The sequence below is a fragment of the Oncorhynchus nerka genome, linkage group LG12 (genome assembly GCF_034236695.1).
Source record: "Oncorhynchus nerka isolate Pitt River linkage group LG12, Oner_Uvic_2.0, whole genome shotgun sequence".
In the NCBI taxonomy this organism is placed as follows: Eukaryota; Metazoa; Chordata; class Actinopteri; order Salmoniformes; family Salmonidae; genus Oncorhynchus; species Oncorhynchus nerka.
Genome location: NC_088407.1, coordinates 62877320 through 62896388, shown reverse-complemented (window position 1 = coordinate 62896388; position 19069 = coordinate 62877320). Strand labels below are relative to the sequence as shown.

The 19069-nt window shown below is 42.9% G+C and overlaps 1 protein-coding gene across 1 annotated transcript; it reads right to left on the bottom strand.

Moving 5' to 3' along the window:
• Nucleotides 1-1013: 1013 nt before the first annotated feature.
• On the bottom strand, nucleotides 1014-13784 carry LOC115138547 (proline-rich membrane anchor 1-like). Its single transcript, XM_029675477.2, has 4 exons — nucleotides 12831-13784; nucleotides 11582-11723; nucleotides 7783-7909; nucleotides 1014-3009 (listed from the first exon to the last, which is right to left on the bottom strand). Exons 1-4 carry the CDS (start codon nucleotides 13011-13013, stop codon nucleotides 2910-2912), a joined length of 552 nt encoding a protein of 183 aa, XP_029531337.1. The 5' UTR covers nucleotides 13014-13784; the 3' UTR covers nucleotides 1014-2909.
• Nucleotides 13785-19069: the final 5285 nt, after the last annotated feature.

The window sequence follows — 19069 nt, the reverse complement described above, 5'->3', positions numbered from 1 at the left end:
CCCAGGGAGATGGCCGTGTTTGATAGCTGTTCATTAAAAATGAACGGTGTGAGACAGACTGAGAACACGTCCTGCGCCCAGGGGGAGCCCAGAAGAAGACCAGCACAGAGCTCTCTGAGACACGGAGAGGAGAGGCACCATGGGTACAGGCTCAAAAAACATGAACAAACACTGTGCTTTATCAATGTTGTACTGTACGCCATTCAATTCAAAACCATGTTCTAATTCTGTCTCTCCTTTTGATGCTTATGTGATAAGACTATAGGCCTGTCATCCTGTCTCTCCTTTTGATGCTTATGTGATAAGACTATAGGCCTGTCATTCTGTCTCTCCTTTTGATGCTTATGTGATAAGACTATAGGCCTGTCATTCTGTCTCTCCTTTTGATGCTTATGTGATAAGACTATAGGCCTGTCATTCTGTCTCTCTTTTTGATGCTTATGTGATAAGACTATAGGCCTGTCATTCTGTCTCTCCTTTTGATGCTTATGTGATAAGACTATAGGCCTGTCATTCTGTCTCTCCTTTTGATGCTTATGTGATAAGACTATAGGCCTGTCATTCTGTCTCTCCTTTTGATGCTTATGTGATAAGACTATAGGCCTGTCATTCTGTCTCTCCTTTTGATGCTTATGTGATAAGACTATAGGCCTGTCATTCTGTCTCTCCTTTTGATGCTTATGTGATAAGACTATAGGCCTGTCATTCTGTCTCTCCTTTTGATGCTTATGTGATAAGACTATAGGCCTGTCATTCTGTCTCTCCTTTTGATGCTTATGTGATAAGACTATAGGCCTGTCATTCTGTCTCTCCTTTTGATGCTTATGTGATAAGACTATAGGCCTGTCATTCTGTTCACCTCTATTTACAACTGAAAAAGACAGCAATTACATCAACTGAATGCACATTATCGATGTATACATACATAGGACTCTAGGTATCCTTTTGGTATATAATGCATCAATTGTAAAATAACTTTCATTGCCAAATATACATGAATGGCTTGCTCCATAAACATGATAACATTGATTTAATTCTAATTGGTAGCACATTGTTTAATTTCTACTATGTATAAACATATTTTCTGTTACACTGTACATGTTATTAACAGTCCAGAAGGCAGATATTTTTAAATATCAATATTTACATTCATGCATCCAAGGTTATTTCCCTCAATGTACAGTATTAGTGACGTATCTTCAGTTTCTGGGTACATTACCGGTAAGATATGCTAATTCCTATGCATTTCACAATGCAAGGTCTGTGTTTACAAAATTCAACAGTAATGGAACATTTTCAGAGATACTGCCAGCCATACGTGTATTGTGCTCTCTCTCACGCACACAACACACACTAATATACAAATGAACTGCACCTATGCCAACACGCATTAATATACAAATGAACTGCACCTATGCCAACACGCAGCGTAATAATTGAGTGATGCTTTAAATCAACTGTGGACTGTTTATTGCAGAAGGATGTTGGGGATGCCTGCGAGTGTGAGTGCACTGAGTCACATGTCCCTTTTTGAGGCCATCCTCTCTGCAACTTGATATCCAGATTAGCCTCTGTTTGGAATCCCGTCCTCCACCAATCAGCATGTCAGCCCTGGGATCATGTGCACTGTTTCTATAGTGATGGGTTCTCTCCTTGCTGGGAGGTGGAACAATTAAGACTGTAAAAATCACATCAGAACACGGCAAAGGGCTTCCCATTGTCCCCCACTACCTTCCCCTGACTGTCTAACCAGTGAGATGTGACAGCACAAAATGTAATACCATGTTAGTCTTGTGAGAAAGAATTGAGGGGTCGAATAAGCTGCTAAAAGCACAGTCAGAAAACACACATTCACAAACTCGTATCACAGAAATACCCATCATATTCGCTGAAGTCGCAGGGGAACACAGAAAGGCATATCAAACAGCAAGAGATGAACAATTGAGCGCCAAAACTCTTTGCAGATGTGTTTTCTGCATCAGTGTCTGTAGCAAATTAAAAGTGGGCTTGAAGCGTCAGACCATTAAAATGAACGATATGATTACTAAATAATTCATCTAAAAAGAAAACATTTCAAATCATTAAACTGACTGAATTAAACAATAATAACATACATAAGCAGACAAATGAATGAATAAATACAGCAAATAAATAAATGAACCAATTAGATAAGTAGATCAAGTTTGTCCTCAGGCTGTTCTCAGTTGTGTTGTTGGTATGGAACATAGGAACTGACTTGATCTTGTTGTTTTACTTCCCACTTGGTATGACCTGTAAATGTGTGTTTTAATTGCATAGTCAGATGAGTACTATACATCTCAAACCACAGCAAGAACCTGCAACTGTGCCAGTATAATACAAATTCTGCTTTAATAAATTAAAAAGAAAAACGGTCAGATGAGAATAGATGAGACAGCCTGACCGTAGAAAAGAATGTTGCATTTTCCATAAAAACTGCGTGCACATTTTGTTCTTGATCTGGTCCTCCGCAACCTCCTATCCCATCGCAGTGCTTCAGTGTCTGTTCCTACATCGAAGTTGTCTGTAAGAAGTGTGGAGCTGTGTAGGTTGACAGATTAGCAGTCAACCATTCCCCTGTCAATGACACTTCTTGTCGACAATCTGGTGTAGAACTTCTCAATTCACTTTATTCCTCAATTCACTTTTTTACTCATTCTCTGAATCCACTTCCATGTTTAGTTTTTCTCTCTCTCTGGTTCTCACTACTCTCCTTTATCTGGACGTTGTCTTTCATCCAGGCAACATGCTAGGAGAGAAGGAAAGGCGTTTATGCATTTTTAACAGGTCAACCCCCTGTTGCGTTCTAGTTAATAGGAGTTTTGGGTAGGATAGGGTGGGTAGTGGGGATGATGGTGATGTGACTTTCTCTTTCTGTCAGTGGGACAAGTCTACACCACAGTGTTGTTGGGGCCCATGGCCTTCTTTTTGCGTACACTCATGGCATACTCCCCACGACTTGTCCCGTTCTCCTCTTTCCGTAGTGGTTTCCTGCAAACAGACACAACTTATGTCAGGACAGTAAAGGGGCTTTAGTCAATTTCAGGAAAAACATCAATCATTCTACTAAAGCCTGTGTCTGTTCACCTACGGAGAGATTGGATTCCATAGGCTAGTGTGTTTGGATGCACTGGTCAGCCATCTTCTCTAATAAGCTGAACATTAAAAGGTCACATTACTCTCAGAGCCATGAAAGGAAAGACAAGATACAAATCAAACAGAAGAGTTGGATGTGGCATTTAGACACACTCTCCATTGATGGTGGTGAGCCACATTGGGGATAAAAACAAGCCGAAGCACATGATCCTCCACTGTAATTGCTCTGTGAAAAGCAGTATCCTTCAATGCAAGACCTTCTCATGCATCCCTCAGTGCTTTTGTGGTTATTATATTTGTCCAGTGTACTGTGTCTTTTGTGCCGACCCCTTCAGCTGCTCTCCTCTGTCCAGGCTTATGTAACCCAGAGACAGATCTGAATACAGTCAGAACAGTCATTATCCCACTCAATACTGTACATAGCCTTCAGTGGCACTGGGGACCCTTAAGCTACATCTCAGGTCAGTGTGTCCATCCCTCTCTTCTTAAAGCCACAGCTGGCTAGTCTTACCTGACAGACAGTCATTCTCAGTTTAATCCACAAATGCTATGTCCACAACAAACCTTTTTTATTTTTACATGTATGTATTGTATATTGTTTTTCTGTGGTATTTTTTATATTTCAGCCCTTGGGCTTCCAACCGCACCTGCACACAGTATTAAAAAAAAAGGAAAAAAAAGATGTATTGTTGTTTATCACTTATTTCCGTTGGTGCAAATAAACTAAACAAATCATCAACCACAAATGCTCTGTCTTCTTGTAAAAAGAGCATGTTTAATCTCCATGGTTAATGTCCTGTGTTAATGTCTCTGAAGCCATTCCCTCTTTCCAGTCTTAACTTAGAAACACTTAACTTGGAGTCACTCATTAGTATAACTGAATAGTCACTAATGAGTACTCAGTAGCTTCCTTACTAGCTTCCTGTCTGGGGGTGACCGTTGGCTTCCTAAATCTCAGGCAAGGTTACCCATCACACGAGACAGTGATAGTGACTCAGTGCACTTCCTGTGCTTTCTGTAAATGTGTCCTGTAGTGCCGGGCGGTGGTGGTGATGGCTAGACAGACGCCAGCCCTGCTGATAAACAGATGCTGTGTTCTCCCTCTGGGACAACCTGCCTGGGAGAGGAAACGTCTGGGTCCAAGTGTACCAATGCATCCTGCTGGGACATGATGTGCTACTGCTGGGGTGTATGTGTGCGCGTGCATGTGTTCGTGATCTGAGGTAGCTAGGGGAGATGGGATACACCAGACTTCCCCACTGCAGTCTCCACAGACCACTAAAAGAGGTGTTTTAACATTCTCAAAAGGCACTGACCTAGTCTCTAGTCAATGATCAATGTTTTTCTAGGAAGGCCACCATAGAGGGCAGGGTGTTTGGACGTCACAGCGACCTCTCCCCAGGCCTTCAATAATAGATGTCATGCTGTTGACACGTGGCAGGTGGCTACACAACACTTCACAGGTCAGATTCATATTTCATATCAAAGCTGTACAATCGCAGCACACGTCCGTTTGAAGTTTGGGGAAGGGATAATGTTGAGGTTGGGACATGTGTTGAGCTGTTGACAGTTATTCTCATCCCATCAGGATATTAGAGGAACAATCTACTGTTCACCCCTCACATAGTGGTTTTCACTTTCACTGTTTTGAAAGTTGTTGTGGTAATTAAATATCATAAAACCATAATAGATAACCTACTATGTAATATATTTATTACAGATACAGTATATTTAGCTTCCTCATTAAATATTTCCATAACTGAATGGTTATGGTGGATTTACCCTGAACACAAACTGTCCTGATTTGTCCTCCTTTGTTGGACAGAAATCCCTGAGGAGCAAGTAGTTGAGAAAAACCGGAACAGATTCATTAGTATGTTATCTTGTTTTGTTGTGGTGTTTAGACTCCCTGCATTGCTGCCAGCATGGACTGCAGCATCATGTCTGCGGTTTGGATAGCACAGCACTGTCACACAGCATGGCTGAATCTTCCTCTCTATGCTCACTAACAGCAGCTCCCCTGACGCTACAAACCTAATTGAATTGAATGGAATGGGTTTCGTCCAACCGCATTCGCTCTGGCAGATGACTGGCGGAATAAGATTATGAGACAAAAAAAAAAAAAGGCCAAATGTGTGCAGCCCGAGCTAAGGGACGGCCGGGGCTTACAGAGATCGCTCCTCTAGTGTCTGTGCTGCTGGGGCCTTGGCCAAACTCCAGCTGATTTTCATTGGGAAAGCCCTGACCACTGAGGGGCCCGGAAGGGCTATATATAACAGGCTCTGCTTTTCTCACTGACAAACACACTATCACATTGTTATTGACAAAGACATCCAATTACTGCGGTTTCCCGGCTTTGGTAGACAACATCCATATCTGTTCCTGTATCTTTCATCTCTCTGGCTGTTTCTCTCTCACACTCAGTCAGAGAGGATGCATGATTATAGCGCCAATGACAATTTTCAAATCAATATTTTCTATTTCTAATTTCCTCAGTTTCCTCAGACTGATTTTTCATTGGCTCAGGACTAATGAGTGTTCAATGTGGGCAATCAGACTGGACCCTAGAGAGTTTCTCCCTCCTCACTCAGTCAGAGGGGATGGAGGCTTGGTGTTTCACAGATTCTGCAGTCACAGAGCCCACTTCCATCAGAGCTTCAGGACACGACCTGCTTGCATGTATAAAAGATGTGGCCTGCGACTGAATGACTGCGCAAATTAATTCATAAATAATGACTTGGGTTTGAGGCTACAGCAACAACACTTTCCTGCCATCGCTGTATTAAAAAAGGTGCCCCTTGGCGACAGAGGGGGCTGGAAAATTGCCATAATGAATTCCTGAGCCAACCGCCTATTAGTTCCACTGCCTGACCTTGCCTGTTTGTCGTTTGAGAAAAGTAGAAATATAATCCTGAGGAAAGACATATGTAGCATCCACTCTTCACAGCTTTATGATTAACAATTTGATGTATTCAAATAATGTGCAGGAACGTATCTACAGCTGTGTCTGCATTTTCTTCACGCACATTCATGTTCTTTAGTAACACTGTGTCTGTTAGCATGTGTTTATGTGTGTTTATCATGTGTGACTGTGTCCAGCACCTTGCACAGTATATGTGTGTGTTTATGTGTCTGAACGAGTGTTTCTGGGTGCATGTGTGACACACTGTGCTGCCTGAATATCAGACAGGGAATTGGGTCTTGGTTGTGCTGCAGGCTAAAACCCCACATGGCCTTTCCTTTGATGAACTAATCGAAACAGTACACATCTTCTCTACGGCGAGAGGGACAGGGGTCATGGGCTTTCTCCGGTAAACCATCTTGCCTTTACTTTCACAAACATTCAGCTGGTAGTCTAAAAAGCTCTGTACAATTACACAATTGAGAAATCAGCCCAGTCCGAGAAATAGAACCCGCCGGAACGGCTCATAGGCTCCTGCTCCTATCTCCTGTTTCTGTAGCGTGAGGCAACTTGATGTACAAGTACATCCCCTAGACAGGACGCTAGTCTATCGCAGGGCCTTACCCCCAATCTATCTCCTTAATGCTTAACGTCAAGTTAACAAACAGATCACTGACCATTTTGAATCCCACCGACCTTCTCCGCTATGCAATATGGTTTCCGAGCTGGTCAAGGGTGCACCTCAGCCACAATCAAGGTCCTAAATGATATCATAACTGTCATCGATGAGACAATACTGTGCAGCTGTATTCATCGACCTGGTCAAGGCTTTCGACTCTTGTCAATCACCACATTCTCATCGGCAGACTCAACTGCCTTGGTTTCTCAAATGACTGCCTCGCCTGGTTCACCAACTACTTCTCAGTCAGAGTTCAGTGTGTCAAATCGGTGATTCTCTGATCCACCTCTACGCAGACGACACCATTCTGTATACTTCTGGCTCTTCTTTGGACACTGTGTTAACTAACCTCCAGAAGAGCTTCAATGCCATACAACTCTCCTTCTGTGTCCTCCAACTGCTCTTAAATGCAAGTAAAACTAAATGCATGTTCTTCAACCGATCGCTGCCCGCACCTGCCCGCCCGTCCAGCATCACTACTCTGGACGGTTCTGACTCAAAATATGTGGACAACTACAAATACCTAGTTGTCTGGTTAGATTGTAAACTCTCCTTCCAAACTCACATTAAGCATCTCCAATCCAAAATTAAATCTAGCATCGGCTTCCTATTACGCATCAAAGCATCCTTCATTCATGCTGCCAAACATACCCTCGTAAAACTGACTATCCTACCGATCCTTGACTTCGGCGATGTCATTTACAAAATAGCCTCCAACACTCTACTCAGCAAATTGGATACAGTCTATCACAGTGCCATCCGTTTTGTCACCAAAGCCCCATATACTACCCCCCACTGTGACCTGTATGCTCTCGTTGGCTGGCCCTCGCTTCATATTCGTCGCCAAACCCACTGGCTCCAGGTCATCGATAAGTCTTTGCTAGGTAAAGCCCCACCTTATCTCAGCTCACTGGTCACCATAGCATTACCCACCTGTAGCACGCGCTCCAGAAGGTATATTTCACTGGTCACCCCCAAAGCCAATTCCTTGGCCAATACTTTTTTGTGTATTCTGAATGGATGTAGGCTATAAGAATGTCACCACAGTCTCTTCCATGCCAATCGCATTGACAGCTAACCAACATACCTCTTTATGGCCTTGTAGCAGATGATCATGGCTGAAAGGAGGAAAACAGCTGAGGCACAGCCTACTGTCCCAAGCACTAAGATCTCCATCCACCACGGCCTCAACAGGGGCAGAGGGGACTCAACTACTGGGAGGGAAGAGAAGTGGGGAGGACAGGGGGTAGAGAGAGAGGGGGATGGACAAAGGGAGAAAAAGACACAGTAGTTTCATTTTTCAAACATCATTAGCATTCTAACAGCATCAGCACTTGGCCGCTTATCGAGATTAGGTTATCATGCAAACTGCTTTAGCCTAGATACTGTGTTTGTTCTATGTATTACATCATAACTGCTTCATAGACAGCCATTATAGCTTAAGATAGCATGATGAACGCTCATCATTAATGCAGCCCAACCACTGTCCATGTTGTAAATCAACTTGCTGAATAAAAATGTATTGATTCTCAGAAACCTTGTATTACTATACTATTACGTGTGGAAGACACATTTCAGTTACACCATAAAGCTCTGGATCTGATTTGCTTCCTAAATCTGGGTAGCAGGGTGGTGCTCACCTGTTCTAAGGTTCAATGCTCAGAGATATCTAACCCTGCTCCATGAATCATTTAAAATGCAGTCAGTCTTTATTACAAGAGCACTCCGTGTCCAAATGGATTTCACCTGCAGGAGCACCATGTTCTGGTCACATTATGTCTGACTGAGGGTAGAACCATGTACAAGAAGACATGCCAGGGACATTGTATTACACTCAGTGCAGCTTAGCAACTTACAGTATCAAGAGTGTTCTCTCTCTCTCCATGGAGACCGATTTGAACTATGTGGCACGGACAATACTGCTCATTTTGACAGGAGGGAGGTTTCCAGCAATACGCATGTCTCATTCTGTCAGAGAGGGGATATATTTTATTATATCTAAGTATGAATGTGGCTGTATTCTGGATATAATAATCTAGATCAGGGATTGGCAACTTGATTTACATTTGTAGGAACTCAGTCAGTCTCAACTTACTGTTGAGAGTTAGAATACAAAAGGTGCAATTTTGATATTTGGTAGTGCATCAGCAGTTTCTCTCTTGTTATGTCAGTCACCGACAGTCACTCAATTAACCCATGTCAGCTAACATTTCTTATATTGGTAAGTTAGTTTAGCCAGCTATCTAAAATTGTAGTAATCATAGTCAAATTACTGACCGGGGGGCCCCCATTGATTTTGCTAGTCACTCTCACTCAGATATTATATTAAGAACTGCAAACATTTCTCCCCACTTTATGGCAAAATGTTTAGAATTGCAGGAAATTAACTCTAAAACATATATTTTCTCTCTCTGCTGTCAAGAGGGCGGCTGCTAAAATGTTTTGTTCACACAATTTCACTTAGGGCCCCCAAAAGGTCAGGGCTGGCTTTGACTGCATGTGTGGGTATGGATGTGGGTACACAGACCCGCAATCCACTGCGGCCGCTCATGATGAGTTCAGATTTTTTGTGGCCCCCACCTCCATCAAAGTTGCCCACCCCTGATCTAGGTTTACCTACCACCCAGTAACAGAGAGAAATGCAATAATCACATACCCAGGTATTTGGAGTATAGTTATGTTGTGAACGAGAGGGAGGAATTGACTCCATGCTAACACATAACCCTTAGTAATGCTGTGGAATATTCCAACACTGCATCCAGAGCAAATGACAAGGCACGTTTCTCCCCAGTACACCACGTCATGAGTCACTATGAATGTAAAATCTCCTCTGAGCCCAACTTCGGTTTTGATCCTACATTTTGTCAACGGCTGTAACATTTAATTCAGTCAAGGGTAAGGATCTACTTCCTTGTGATAAACCTCTCTCCTTTGAAAGGTCTTCTGATCCATTTTTAGAGCACAGACTCTTACTCAACACTGCCAATTTCCCTTATTTGAAACTTTTTGTAGATACAGTCTCTCTCATTGTCCCACTTTCATGCATACTTCATGCATATTCATGTATTATTTTGGAACCTCTGAAAACTCCAATCGGCTCCCTTATGCATCTGGCACATACCAAAACAAACAGATTTCATAGCAGCAACGATTACAGTTAAATCATTTACGCCTCTCATTTATTCAGAATTCTCTCACTAAGGCGAGATGATACATGTTTTGCCTCCCTCCCAATACATAAACAACATAAATAAGTGCCTCCCTCCCAATACATAAACAACATAAACAAGTGCCTCCCTCCCAATACATAAACAACATAAATAATGCCTCCCTCCCAATACATAAACAACATAAATAAGTGCCTCCTTCCTAACCTACCATAGGCTATTATAAAAAGCTGCTATTTTCAAAATGTACTCTAAAAATGAATACTTATTTTTCTGGGGCCAAGAGGTTTTTCTTCGCAGTTGTAATGGTTCTCTTCTTGTCAAACCGCATAACAAACACAGAACGACATGCTGCAATGTACAGTCAGAGAATCTTCCATGCAGAGGCCTTGACAGCAGTGACACACACAGAGGTCTATAACCAAAGAAATAGAACAACATACATACAAACCGTAGATAACTCTCTAGATTCAGAAAAAGGGAATTACAATATGGTGAGAAGATACACAACCAAAACTAGACTGTAGACCAAGTTTGCAGAAAACACCCAGTGGAAGAGTCCTGCATTCATGGTGGACATTGTGGACTCATAAATCAACAGGTGGCAGATAGGTCAGGTAAGTTAGAGACACAGTGGTCAATGAAAGCCCTATTTATATATTCATAGATGCATCACGTGGTGATGCAGGATGAAAAGAGGCTGAGTTGAGTTGACCAAATCTGAGTTGACCAAACAGAGGAAATCATTTAAGCTGATTGAACCCTTTCCACTGCTGTCTGTTGAGCATTTGTTGAAAGAGTGCTCCTCCTTACTCACAGCATGAAGTCTTCTGGCTGACTGATTTTTAACAGTCTCAGTTTTGACCTGGGATGACTGCACCAGCAATGCCTGTCCCATATTTCATAGCTTCTCATTACAGTATTCATGACAACATACAAATCATATCAACTGTCATATTAACAAACTATCCTCCTTTCCACCATCGCAATGTCATACACTGATTCATATAGTTAATACAACTACTTTGTCAATGACAGGAATGTCACAGTTTCAGATTGGATACATATCTCATCATTAATTAAGCACTGAAGTATGTTGAAGGAGACAAGGAGACTAGTAAGGAAAGAAAACTGCGTGACAACAGACACACGCATGCAAGCACACCCAGTGCCCCCGGCTCGACGGGACTGCCGTGATAGTTCATTAGTCCCCTTCTCTGTATCAAACCCCTAATTGAATTAACTCATCTGCTTTTTAAATCAGGGGGTCCCTCCAGGGGAAAACCAACCACTGAGCCTGGCAGCCCAGCAGGCAGAGATTTCACATGAAACTAGGAACTCCCCAAGGTCAAGCTAAGCATAAATTAGCCCTTTGTTTAGCTGTCAACATTCTGCCGGCTCTATCACGCACTCGTAGTCTTCTCATAAAAGCCTTTCTACATCACACACAACACACTCTTCCACTACCTGGTTTTAAATTCTTCTCCCCCTAAGCCCCTGGCTCTTTTCTGAGAGGAGATATACTTTATTCCACTATAGATGCTCTGGTATAAGGCCACTGTACTGCAAAGTGCTAGCAAGACATTTAAAGTGAAACGGTTTAGGTAGATACAGGCACTGGTAATGAGACAGTTGTGAGTGAAACAGGTGACAGTGAGACAGGAGAGTGAGACAGCAGAGGCTGGTTGATGTGGTGTGAGCAGGAGTGTTGAGCCTTACCTGTGGCCAACTGTAGCCGTGGGGGAGGTGGGGGAGGAGGCGGGGGAGGAAGGGGAGGGTAGCTTCTACACTGACATGCCAGCTGGCAGTGTTCGCTCACTTTCTCAGTTACAGTCTGCGAGCATGACCTCTGGAGTTCACCCTTATGGACAGAGACAGAGAGAGACAGAGACAGAGACAGAGACAGAGACAGAGAGAGAGAGAGAGAGAGAGAGAGAGAGAGAGAACGAGGCAGAAAAGAGAGAAATAGTTTGACTATTCATTATGCATTCAAAATTAACTTTCATTATCCACCCCCAAAAGGCATATTTCAGAATAAATCAGCTTTTTTATCAGTAAAAAATGAGCGCGAGATGAGAGCTTAGAATGTTAATATACTGTAGCATAGCCTACCTGCTGCAATATTCCCAGAGTACTTGTATCAGTGTATATAATGACCTGGACCATTAGTGCTTGGGCATCAGCAAACTAGATCATCATGGCTTGTGGTTTGGAAACAATAGTGCCCAAGATCCTATCCCTCTACTATATTGCTTCCCCAGAAGCTGCATTCATACCAATAGGATGGTATCATGTCTACGGCTGCAACCCTCTCCCTCAGAGAAACCACCCACCAACAGAGTGGGCAGCAGGCTGCCCCTGAGGAGTGTGTGTGGGTGGACTTGGAAACTCGAGCAAATCATATTACACATGAACCCTGGCAACATCCCGCGCCTGCATAGCGGCTCACTGCTCTCTGTAGGCAGTATCACGGGCCAGGGGTTAGAATACTCATCCTCAACATAATATTCCAGATGGGAATCTATAGCTCACTCTGTGCTACTTTCCAGGAGTCTGTCGTGTTCTGCCTGCCTGTGTGTGTGTGTGTGTGTGTGTGTGTGTGTGTGTGTGTGTGTGTGTGTGTGTGTGTGTGTGTGTTCCAATCACCAATAGCCTACTTCACATGAAAACATTGCAACAATTGACTGGGGATTACAGCTGCTTACCACTAAAACGTATCATAGTTGATGCAATAGTGTGAGGGTGCAGAAAGGAAACAGGCACCTCAATAAACATGGCATTGTGTGTTTAAAAATGTATATAATTGATATTGCGTTAAAAATATATATTTTTAAAGGTGACAAGCAGTTCACTCATCCAGGATCAATAGCCAGTATTATCAAAAACACAGTACAGCTCCACTTAGTGTAATAACTCGCCATGTGTAAAATTACAAGAGCGTGTCGGCGCGCACGAACACCATACCTACCTGGCATGAGAGTAAAACCAACGAGAGAATGTAATGACCGAAGAGAAGAGGCCAAAAACTTAAAGTAAATGGTATTAGATCTTGGACCAGCATTCCTCCTGCGCTCTTCTCGAAGACACTAGATAGTGTAGCGAGTAAACAAGCACGGTATGCATAGGATTTGACCGTTTGGGAAATTCTCATTCACCCTATCCAAGTCGCCGACGATATCTGTGACTGGCGTCTCCAGAATTAGTTTATGCCATATTAATTTTGCTGTTGAATTTACGTTGTCGGTGGCATATGACTGACAAGGAACGCAGGTGACCAAGCAATCCCAATATATAAAGTTATTTCTCTGGGCACTCAAACGTACTCCGAATCACGGCGCTATAGTTCGATGTCCAGCGCTGCGAATCCAACCGATGCTCCCTTACTCCGTGTGATGTGAGAACGGTAGACCGGCCATAGGCTACCTTACATTCTTGCTTGTCAACATGCATGTGTGCAAATACTCAAGCCATCCGAAGTTGAAGCAAACGATGAAGAAATATCCTTACACTTATTGTCCAATACAACTCCCCAAAATAGCTGCAGCCCCTTTACACATTTCCTCAACTTATTTACTAAATATTACTTAAAGGCTATTTACAAATATGTGCAACTCTGGAGAGCGGAGCAAAGGGTTAAAACGATGCATCCCTCTGCCTAAAGACTATAGATTAGGCGGGGAGCCTCACCGTACCATCGCGCATCCAGTGGAGTGCCCTTCCTTCCAGCGCAGTCATATTTTACTGCAAGTAGGCTGTTCTCGAATCGCACGAACGGTAGGAAAAGTTAAACAGACAAGAGACGTTTTCGAGACATGTAGGTCGAAATGCCCAGTATGCAAGACGAATTATATGTTACTAAAATCCGTGACACTCCATTTAGTATGTGACATTATGTTAGGTTACATTATTTGACCCGTTTAGTTACGTTCGATAAAACAGTAGGTTATTTAAAATAATCTTTAGCCTAACTTTAAACCCTAACCCAGCTAGTGCTAGCGACCTAACTAATGTTAGCATTAGCAACCTAGCCACCTAGCTAATGTTAGCCACAAAAAATTGAATTCATAACACATCATATGTATTGCAAATTCGTAACATATTGTACGGATTCAATCAAAATCAAATTGTATTGGTAACATGCTTTGTAAAGAACAGGTGTAGACTAACAGTGAAATGCTTACGTTCATTCCTAATAATGCAGAGAGAGAAATAATAGATAAGTAATAACATGAGGAATAAATACACATGGAGTAATGATAACTAGGCTATATACGGCAGGGTACCAGTACCAAGTCGATTTATAGGGATACGAGGTAATTGAGGTAGATATGTACATATGGTAGGGATAAAGTGATGAGGCAACAGGACAGATAATGTAATAAACAGTAGCAGCAGCATATGTGATGAGTCGAAATAGTTAGTGGAAAAAGGGTCAATGTCTGGGCAGCTATTTGGGTGACTATTTAGCAGTCTTATGGCTTGGGGGTAGAAGCTGTTCGTTGTCCTGTAGGTGCACCGGTATCACTTTTTTCCACCTTTATTTAACCAGGTAAGCTAGTTGAGAACAAGTTCTCATTTACAACTGCGACCTGGCCAAGATAAAACAAAGCAGTGCAACACAAACAACAACACAGATTTACACATGGAATAAACAAACCTACAGTCAATGATACAATATAATAAGTCTATATACAGTGTGTGTAAATTAGGTAGGATAAGAGAGGTAAGGCAATAAATAGGCCATAGTGGTGAAATAATTAAAATATAGCAATTAAACACGAGTGATACATGTGCAGAAGATGAGTGTGGAAGTAGAGATACTGGGGTGCAAAGGAGGAAAATAACAGTATGGGGATGAGGTAGTTGGATGGGCTATTTACAAATGGGCTATGTACAGGTGTAGTGATCTGTGAGATGCTCTGACAGCTGGTGCTTAAAGTTAGTGAGGGAGACATGAGTCTCCAGCTTCAGTGATTTTTGCAGTTCGTTCCAGTCATTGGCAGCAGAGAACTGGAAGGAAAGGCGGCCAAAGGAGGAATTGGCTTTGGGGGAAATATACCTGCTGGAGCGCGTGCTATGGGTGGGTGCTGCTATGGTGACCAGTGAGCTGAGATTAGGCGGGGCTTTACCTAGCAAAGACTTATAGATGACCTGGAGCCAGTGGGTTTGGCGACGAATATGAAGCGAGGGCCAGCCAACGAGAGCATACAGGTGACAGTGGTGGGTAGTATATGGGGCTTTGGTGACAAAACGGATGGCACTGTGATAGACTGCATCCAATTTGCTGAGTAGAGTGTTGGAGGCTATTTTGTAAATGACATCGCTGAAGTCAAAGATCGGAAGGATATCAGTTTTACGAGGGTATGTTTGGCAGCATGAGTGAAGGGTGCTTTGTTGCGAAATAGGAAGCCAATTCTAGATGTAATTTTGCATTGGATATGCTTAATGTGAGTTTGGAAGGAGAGTTTACAATCTAACCAGACACCTAGGTATTTGTAGTTGTCCACATATTTTGAGTCAGAACCGTCCAGAGTAGTGATGCTGGACGGGCGGGCAGGTGCGGGCAGCGATCGGTTGAAGAACATGCATTTAGTTTTACTTGCATTTAAGAGCAGTTGGAGGCCACGGAAGGAGAGTTGTATGGCATTGAAGCTCATCTGGAGGTTAGTTAACACAGTGTCCAAAGAAGGACCAGAAGTATACAGAATGGTGTCGTCTGCGTAGAGGTGGATCAGAGAATCACCAGCAGCAAGAGATACATCATTGATATATACAGAGAAAAGAGTCAGCCCGAGTATTGAACCCTGTGGCACCCCCATAGACACTGCCAGAGGTCCAGACAACAGGCCCTACTATTTGACACACTGAACTCTATCTGGGAAGTAGTTGGTGAACCAGGCGAGGCAGTCATTTGAGAAACCAAGGCTGTCGAGTCTGCCGATAAGAATGTGGTGTTTGACAGAGTCAAAAGCCTTGACCAGGTCGATGAATACAGCTGCACGGAAATCAGGTTTGCGAAGCGGAGAAGGTCGGTGGGATTCGAAATGGTCAGTGATCTGTTTGTTAACTTGGCTTTCGGAGACCTTAGAAAGGCAGGGTAGGATAGATATAGGTCTGTAGCAGTTTTAGTCTAGAGTGTCTCCCCCTTTGAAGAGGGGATGACCGCAGCGGCTTTCCAATCTTTGGGGATCTCAGACGATACGAAAGAGAGGTTGAAAAGGCTAGTAATAGGGGTTGCAACAATATCGGCAGATAATTTTAGAAAGAAAGGTTCCAGATTGTCTAGCCCGGCTGATTTGTAGGGGTCCAGATTTTGCAGCTCTTTCAGAACATCAACTATCTGGATTTGGGTGAAGGAGAAATGGGGAGGCTGTGGGGAGTGGAGGGCTGTTGATCGGGGTAGGGGTAGCAAGGTGGAAAGCATGGCCAGCCGTAGAAAAATGCTTATTGAAATTCTCAATTATCATGGATTTATCATGGTGACAGTGTTTCCTAGCCTCAATGCAGTGGGCAGCTGGGAGGAGGTGCTCTTATTCTCCATGGACTTTACAGTGTCCCAGAACCTTTTGTAGGATGATATCTATGAAGGTGGCCGTGTTTACGGATTTGGGGTTGTACCTGGTAGGTTCATTGATCATTTGCATGAGATTGAGGGCGTCAAGCTTAGATTGTAGGATGGCCGGGGTGTTAAGCATGTCCCAGTTTAGGTCACCTAACAGCACAAGCTCAGAAGATAGATGGGGGGCAATCAATTCACATATGGTGTCCAGGACACAGCTGGGGGCAGGTGGTGGTCTATAGCAAGCAGCAACGGTGAGAGACTTGTTTCTCGAAAGGTGGATTTTTAAAAGTAGAAGCTCAAATTGTTTGGGTAAGTAAGACACAACTCTACAGTCTATCTCTGCAGTAGATTGCAACTCCGCCCCCTTTGGCAGTTCTATCTTGTAGGAAAATGTTATAGTTAGGGATGTAAATGTCAGGGTTTTTGGTGGTCTTCCTAAACCAGGATTCAGACATGGCTAGGACATCTGGGTTGGCAGAGTTGGCCAAAGCAGTGAATAAAACAAACTTAGGGAGGAGGCTTCTAATGTTAATTCAAAACATCAGAAATCTCATAATTAAAATTCCTCAAACATACAAGTATTTTACAACATTTTAAAGATAAACTGGTTGTTAATCCCACCACAGTGTCTGACATCAAAAAGGCTTTACGATGAAAGCACACCAAACGATTATGTTAGGTCTGCACCTAGTCACAGAAAAACAACCATTTTTCCAGCCAAAGAGAGGAGTCACAAAAAGCAGAAATAGAGATAAAATGAATCACTAACCTTTGATGATCTTCATCAGATGACACTCATAGGACTTCATGTTACACAATACATGTATGTTTTGTTCGATAAAGTTCATATACAAAAATCTCAGTTTACATTGGCGCGTTGAGTAGTTACAAAACATCCGTTGATTTTGCAGAGAGCCACATCAATTTACAGAAATACTCATAATAAACATTGATAAAAGATATAACTATTATGCATGGAATTATAGATTATACACTTCTCCTTAATGCAACCGCTGTGTCAGATTTTAAAAAAGCTTTATCGAAAAAGCACACCATGCAATAATCTGAGTACAGCGCTCAGACAACAAATCAAGCCATACAGATATCCGTCATGTTGTGGAGTCAACAGAACTCAGAAATAACATTATAAATATTCACTTACCTTTCATGATCTTCATCAGAATGCACTCTCAGGAATCCCAGTTCCACAATAAATGTTTGATTTGTTCGATAAAGTCCATCATTTATGTCCAAATACCTCATTTATGTTCGCGCGTTTAGCCCAGTAATCCAAATTTATGACGCGCAGGCCAGACAAAAAGTCAAAAAGTTCCGTTACAGTTTGTAGAAACATGTCAAACGAAGTATAGAATCCATCTTTAGGATGTTTTTAACATAAATCTTCAATAATGTTCCAACCGGAGAATTCCTTTGTCTTCAGAAATGCAATGGAACGCAAGCTAACTCTCACGTCAACGTGCGTGACCAGCTCATGCCACTCTGACAGACCACTGACTCATTCAGCTGCCATTCCCCCCTCCTTCACAGTAGAAGCATCAAATAAGGTTCTAAAGACTGTTGCCATCTAGTGGAAGCCTTAGGAAGTGCAATTTGACCCCATAGACACTGTATATTCGATAGGCAAAGAGTTGAAAAACTACAAACCTCAGATTCCCCACTTCCTGGTTGGATTTTTTTCTCAGGTTTTTGCCTGCCATGAGTTCTGTTATACTCACAGACATCATTCAAACAGATTTTGAAAGTTCAGAGTGTTTTCTATCCAAATATACTAATAATATGCATATATTTGCAACTGCCTGAGTAGCAGGCAGTGTACTCTGGGGACCTTATTCATCCAAACTACTCAATACTACCCCCAGCTTAACATGCATGAAACCAAGGCTTTTACGGTTACAGAAGTCAACAAATGAGAGCGCCTGGGGAATGGGAGTGGAGCTGGGCACTGCAGGGTGCCTGGATGAACCTCTAAATCACCAGAGAAACAGAGGAGGAGTCGGATAAGGGTACGGCTAAAGGCTATAAGAACTGGTCGTCTAGTACGTTCGGAAAAGAGAGTAAAAGTATCAGGTTTTGCTGTGCAGTAACAGAGAGAACAGTCTATAACTTTTCAGCTTCCTGAGGGGGAAGAGGTGTTGTCATGCCTTCTTCGTGACTGTGTTGGTGTGTGTGGACCATGATAATTCCTTAGTGATGTGGACACCGGGGAACTTGAAGCTCTCAACCCGCTCCACTACAGCTCCAATAAAATGTGGATATGGGTGTGCTCGGCCCTCCGTCTCCTGTAGTCCACGATCAGCTTCTTTGTCTTGCTGATGTTGAGGGATAGGTTGTTGTCACTGACCTCCTCCCTTATAAGTTGTCTCATCGGCGTCGATGATCAGGCCAACCACCGTCATGTCGTCATGCTTAGTCCCCTCACCATTGCTGCTTGCGGCAATGCAGTTGTGGTTGAACAGGGAGTACAGGAGCGGACTAAGCATGCACCCCTGAGAGGCCCCTGTGTTGAGGTTCAACATGGCAGATGTGTTATTGCCTGCCCTCACCACCTGGGGTAACCTGTACATGATATAAAGGAAACAAGACAAACGGTTTCAGGAGTTTCTGGGTTTGCTCTTAAGTAATTA

What these genes read in the sequence shown, in the direction of transcription:
- LOC115138547 (XM_029675477.2), bottom strand. Translation starts at nt 13,013, where the DNA reads ATGAGAATTTCCCAAACGGTCAAATCCTATGCATACCGTGCTTGTTTA. An exon ending in ACGGCTACAGTTGGCCACAG is followed by an intron (nt 7,910 to 11,581) that starts GTAAGGCTCAAC and finishes CTTCCCTCCCAG; the next exon opens with TAGTTGAGTCCCCTCTGCCC. An exon ending in TGCTACAAGGCCATAAAGAG is followed by an intron (nt 3,010 to 7,782) that starts GTATGTTGGTTA and finishes GTCTGTTTGCAG; the next exon opens with GAAACCACTACGGAAAGAGG.